Source organism: Simochromis diagramma, unplaced genomic scaffold, assembly GCF_900408965.1.
Source record: "Simochromis diagramma unplaced genomic scaffold, fSimDia1.1 OVJJ01000159.1, whole genome shotgun sequence".
In the NCBI taxonomy this organism is placed as follows: Eukaryota; Metazoa; Chordata; class Actinopteri; order Cichliformes; family Cichlidae; genus Simochromis; species Simochromis diagramma.
Window position 1 is genome coordinate 2980391 of NW_024387197.1, and position 6425 is coordinate 2986815.

At 39.9% G+C, this 6425-nt stretch overlaps 1 protein-coding gene across 1 annotated transcript; it reads left to right on the top strand.

Moving 5' to 3' along the window:
• Window positions 1-204: 204 nt before the first annotated feature.
• Window positions 205-6130, top strand: anapc7 (anaphase promoting complex subunit 7). The gene is made up of 11 exons (XM_040050000.1): window positions 205-426; window positions 893-1079; window positions 1634-1753; window positions 3005-3116; window positions 3293-3446; window positions 3539-3681; window positions 3819-3936; window positions 4025-4221; window positions 4316-4540; window positions 4703-4853; window positions 4949-6130. The coding sequence occupies exons 1-11, from the start codon at window positions 326-328 to the stop codon at window positions 5136-5138; spliced, it is 1698 nt and encodes a 565-aa protein (XP_039905934.1). The 5' UTR covers window positions 205-325; the 3' UTR covers window positions 5139-6130.
• The last annotated feature ends 295 nt before the right edge of the window (window positions 6131-6425 follow it).

Sequence of the window (6425 nt, forward strand, 5' to 3'; positions counted from 1 at the left end):
GATAAATTTAGAATAATTAAATAAAGACGCCTTGGTCTGTAAAATATTTCGTAAAATGTAACTTCTCATCTAACGTCCCTAAGATAAACGTAAAGTCGATAAAATACTTATTTTACTCAACATCAAAGATTTCACAGGCAGGTTTTTATTTCAAAGTTTTGAAAATATACGAGCTTTTGAAGAGCATTTAAACGCAGCACTATGCGGAAGGAAGGTCAGCCGTTGGACGTCTTATGCGTCAGATGCTAGCTAACATTAGCCGTTCCAGAGCCCAAACTTTTAACCTGAGCCGGAAACCTACAGCGAGCCCTTCAAATAATCCAAAATGAATGTAATAGATTATGTGCGGGATATGGCTGCAGCAGGCCTTTACTCTAATGTCCGGATTTTGAGTAGTTTGTTGCTGACGATGAGCAACAACAATCCGTAAGTCGTGTCTGAGCGGGAACCGTCTAATTCCCGAAGACTGCTTTTCCACACCAGTGGTAGCGATAGCCCCAACCTAACTAGTCAACAACAGCTAACATTATTATTTCTACCGAAGCTTTTCATTATCCACTCATTATTGGATAGTGTTTAAATGCGAGTGCAATTTAAATTATATACATTGTTTACAGTGTGTGTACTCCTTCACGATATAGTCGCATCTACAAGCGTATGCGCTTAACAATGCTACTATGAAATAGCTTGAAATTTAACTAGTATTGTATTAGAAAACTTGTCGTTGTCTTACCCATTCATACTTTTGACACTTTAGAGTGACTGACTTAAAAACTGTAGCTATGTAGGACAATTTTTATGAGTTTTGCATTGATGTTTCTTCGTGTGTCATTCAGTTTTAATGGTTTTCCTCAGTCTGAGCACTTAATTGTTGGTGTGTTTTTAATGGAAGGGAGCTGTTCTCGCCGGCTCAGAAGTACCAGCTGCTGGTTTACCATGCTGATGCCATCTTCCATGACAAAGAGTATCGCAACGCTGCCTGCAAATACAGCATGGCTCTGCAACAGAAAAAGGTGCTCAGCAAAACATCAAAAGTTCGTACTTCAACTGGTGGAGCTGCTTCTAACATACAGGCACAGGTGTGTAATCAAAAACAAACTGAAATCTATAATAGCATTTTGGTCACCTGTTGTTGTTGTTTTATTATTCTTTATTTAAAATTTGGTATAGAAATCTTTGGCTTGACTTGACACAGAATTGAACATTAGGTTTGCTGATGCTGAACATCTCTCCCGAATTTTTGACTTTTTCCATAGTAATTAAAGGTTGCCTTTCTGAAACATTTAATAACTACATTAGATAAAGTTTGACAGGAGTAATGTAGATCCTCATCAGCCACTAAAATTCTGGTAATGTGAGTCGTGACTTTACCTGTAGTTGTGATTTTTTTTTTTTTATTTAAATTTATTTATTTTGTTATACATAATGTTTACAAAATTTTGCGACACTAAAATCTCTTTTACTTTACTTTCACACAATGTAAATCTAAGCCTTTCATCCTTCCAGTGATTTAAGGCTTAAAATGCTCTAAATGTAAAGATGGTTTTACATGTCCTGCAGCACCATATGTATATCCAGAGCACAGGATGACTGGTTAGAATAATGTTCATCTACAATGAATGTTGTCTTTCAGAGTTTGCCTTCAGAGATTGAGGTAAAGTACAAAATAGCTGAGTGCTACACCATTCTGAAACTGGATAAAGACGCCATTGCAGTGCTCGATGGGATACCCTCCAGACAGAGGACTCCGAAGGTACAGTCTGTTAACACAGTGACTGTCAATCACTGTTTACCTCATGCTTTAGTTTTATGTATTTATTTTTTATAGTAACTGATTAGACTAGTAACTGTGTGAATTCAAATAGCTGCTTTAGAACTAAATAATGAATGCACCTACAAGTTCAGGTTTTGTAACAATTCAGCAGTAGTTGTTTTAAAGTAAAATCACCTTCTAAGTAAAAACTAGGAGTATGAAATCTGTTAATTGGAAATGGTGTGACAGTTGCAGTTTGAAGTCAAAGACTGGTCTACAGTCAAAATACGACTGAAATAAATCTTAACAAACTTTACGAAAATTGGTTCACTGATGCTAAAATTTGTTAGTTGGTTGGTTTTCATGATATTCTAGGGCAGTGGTTCCCAAACTTTTTTTGCTGGGCCCCCCTTTGTTTTACAAGAAAAATCTTCGGGCTATCAATACATTTTTCAAAAAGTGCTTCTCTGTGCAAAATGGGTTCAGAAACATAAACAACTGTGGGATACTGTTTGTCCGTGATTTGAAGTGGGGGAACAAATTACGGCAGGATCAGCCTGATATTATTTGTATCCCACTGTAACTTTACTGTATAAAGAGCTGACATCTCCAAAATTTCAGGAGTAGTTAGTCATTACAAGAAGCGTTTGTGAACTAAAAATCAAGAATGTGGGATACTATTTGTCCGGGATTTGGAGAGCCCAGCGCTGCTCCCGACACAGGGAAAACCAATTCTGTCGCAGAGACCTATCTTGGCACTTGTGCAGGTGAAGCCAAAGGGAAGATATGCTTCACCATATCTTCTAGTCTTTGGCATGGAAGGAAGTTGGTTTGGAAACATATTTGGCGACGCGTCATCTCCCGTCAAAAAACCTGTCCATTATGCTAGCAGTGTCCAAGCATTCCTTTCTTTTTTCTTTTTTTTTTTTTTCTTTTCTTTTCATACTGGGCCCCACACTTTGGGAACCTCTGTGCTAGGGTATCAGTTATAAGAACAGAAGTCATCAATTGAAATCAGAAATTACCTACATTGATTCTGACCCCTGAATTCTGGCAAATTTAGGCCCAAAGCAGTGTTGGATACTAGTTTTCAGATCTCCACTTTTCCTAAGTTATTCATCCAGTTTTGTTGAAATGGGGCTCATATGATATGGAACTGTATGAAGCTCTATTTAACCTTTTGAAACCAGTTCAAGTGCAGTAACTTGTATAAGGTGTAGTAATTACCTTTTGTCTTCCTTCCTGCCTCAGATCAACATGATGCTAGCTAACCTGTACAGGAAAGCTGGACAGGAGCGATCTGCTGTGACGAGTTACAAAGAGGTCCTCAGACAGTGCCCTCTTGCCTTGGATGCAATCATTGGTACGCATGTTCACTGTAGACTCTGTAATCCCATAAGCAGCACTTCATCTGCTAAGATGTTTGTACCTGCAGTGCTCTCCTATGTCCATGCCACTTTAAAACAAACAAACAAAAAAACCCTTCTGCTTGGATTTAGCATCTCTTTTAAATAATTGAAAAATGTGTTTTTCCTTTAGGTCTTCTTTCTCTGTCAGTCAAAGGAGCCGAGGTGGCTTCCATGACTATGGATGCGATCCAGAGTATCCCCAACCTTGACTGGCTGTCTGTTTGGATCAAAGCGTACGCCTTCATACATGCAGGGGATAACCAGAGAGCTATTAATACCATTTGGTGAGCAAAGCAATAATGATTTGTACACAGTGAGTGAATATTGCGAGCCGTGTTTTGTGACAGTCTTAACTTCCTCCCTGAAACACTCTCAGCTCTTTGGAAAAGAAATCACTTTTGCGGGACAACGTGGACCTCCTGGTGAGCCTGGCAGATGTCTATTTCAGAGCAGGTGACACGAAAAATGCAATTCTCAAATTTGAACAAGCCCAGATGTTGGACCCTTACCTCATCAAAGGTGTGTTACAGGAGAGAACGTTTTGACTTACACATGTATTTTGTAGTTGATGACAGTTTTAATATCAGAATCTGTGTGTCACACAAGTCTCAGTAGCCTTAATAAAGACAGACGTGGAAACATGTTTGCTTTTTCAGGTATGGATGTTTATGGCTACCTGATGGCCCGTGAGGGACACCTGGAGGATGTTGAAGTCTTGGGAGGTCGATTATTTAATATATCTGATCAGCACGCTGAACCGTGGGTGATCTCTGGGTGAGTAGTCTTACTTTTCTCAGACAAAATCTCTCTCATGTAGTTTCCGTGTTTTATATCATTAAACTTTTCAATTTGCGGTGTTCAGATGTCACAGTTTTTATAGCAAGCGTTACTCCCGGGCTCTCTACCTGGGAGCCAAGGCCATCCAGCTGAACAGCAATAGTGTTCAGGCACTGCTGCTGAAGGGTGCGGCACTGAGAAACATGGGCCGAGTTCAGGAAGCCATCATCCATTTCAGAGAGGCCATGCGTTTGGCACCCTGCCGCCTTGACTGCTATGAAGGTAGGCTTACTTTTAGCTTTTTTTTTTCTTTCTTTTTTTGGCTCTTCAGATTGTTTTTGTTTCGTTTGCAATAACAAAGCATTAATGACTCTAGGTTTAATTGACTGTTATCTGGCATCCAATGGGATTCGTGAGGCTATGGGAATGGCTAACAACATCTATAAGACTTTAGGAGCCAATGCACAGACTCTGACCATCCTCGCCACAGTGTGTCTGGAAGACCCAGTGACTCAAGAGAAAGCCAAAACCCTTTTAGACAAGGCACTGGCCCAGAGGCCTGACTACACCAAGGCTGTGGTCAAGAAGGCTGAACTCCTCAGTACGTACAGCAAAAAAGACTCTTAAGTATTTCTGTTTTCCTCCTTTCCCCAATGATAAATAAATCTACAGTTTAATGACTTGAAGGGAGGAAAAAGAAGCTTCACATACAGATGAGATGAAATTGTTGCTTTTTGCTTTTTTTTTTCTTTCTTCTTTGAAGGCCGGGAACAGAAATATGAAGAAGGGATCGCTCTCCTGCGGAACGCCTTGGCCAATCAAAGTGACTGTGTCCTGCACAGGATGCTGGGAGATTTCCTGGTGGCGGTCAATGATTACCAAGAAGCCATGGACCAGTACAGTATAGCATTAAGGTAAACACTGATTATTGATCCTGGGAAAATGCTGTCATAAAATCTAGTAAGTATTTTTTTTATGAATTTAACACTGTATGGTTTTCTGTCTTAAGCCTGGATCCCAATGACCAGAAATCATTAGAAGGCATGCAGAAGATGGAGAAGGAGGAGAGCCCCACAGACGCCACAGTGGAGCTGGATGGTGACGACATGGAAGGCAGCGGGGAGGACGGCGATCTTGAGGGCAGTGACAGTGAGGCGGCTCAGTGGGCCGATCAGGAACAGTGGTTTGGTATGCAGTGACTCCGGTCCACTGACAGACGCTCTGTCAGTATCACACGGCAGCCCACGGGAAGCCTTCAGCCATGAGGGCTGTCAGACGGAACAAGACGAAGGTTGTACTGCATGTTTAACCTCCGTGATCTCCGAGGTTATTGCCAACCTAAAGACGACAACACGGCTAAGACCTTAAATACAACAATTAATGCTTGCGCCCCTGGATGAACTGATGCTCAACTTTGCAGTACAGCTACAGGAAGCCGTCAGAACTTTTATTAAAATGCAGCTTGATGCAGAACTCCAGTCATTTTTTTTTTTTTTTTTTTTTTTTTTTGACCCCAATGCTGTTTCCCATCAGTCTGACAGTCTCAGCAGTGTCACTCTGAGGTCTGATGCATAGCATTATAAATCCAGGAATCACCCAAAGTTCTTATATTACCTTGTCTATTTGTGCACCCTTCTTGCCTGTCAGCCAGTTCACAATACACCACAAAGACATTAAAAATAAAAAATAAAAAATACTATTTATTTATTTATTTATAGTGAGTCATGTATCCTGCATTGAGAGGTTGTTCCCAGGAATGGAGGATGCAAGTAAATGAGCAGCTGAAGTTTGTTTAAAATTAGACGGTGATTCAGTAAACTGTGGTTTGAAGTTTAAAAAAAAAAAAAAATGACTGGAGTTACTATGACTTGTGTAATATTTTTATTTTGGGACATGTTTACCACAAAGGAGGCAGTGGGTGGGTGTTGAAGTGTCACAATAAAGGTCACACATATACCAGAAGTGACATTGAATTTCTGCTGCTCTTTAAAATCTGTTGTATGAATTTTCTAAAACCTGTTTTTGTGTCATGTAATAGTTCAGCTTATTTGTGTGTGTTTGTGTCGTCCATTAGGTCTGCCTTCTGTATCAAAATAACATAACTTGGAATATTTTAGTTTATCATTTCAAAACAAAACTTTATAGTATTTTGTACATATTTTTAAAATGTATAATAAAATAATGAAACACCTGATGTGCACAGAGCTGTTTCTAAAGTCATCCCACTTGCTTATAAATTATCATCACCAGGTGATCAGTGTGTTCATTCTCTTCCATATCTCTGCTCAGTGGGAGGGCGAAGGAGCAAAAACAGCTCAACAGGGTACATTCATGGACCCACAATTAACAGTAAGCAAATAAGTTACTAAACACATTAAAGTTGAGCTGATTGAATAGGTGATGCTTTATTTTGAAAATCCTAAGGCTTCTTCCGCTCTGCTCTACCTGTGCAGGAGGGATTTCAAATGGAGTGTGTCAGGGGGGCT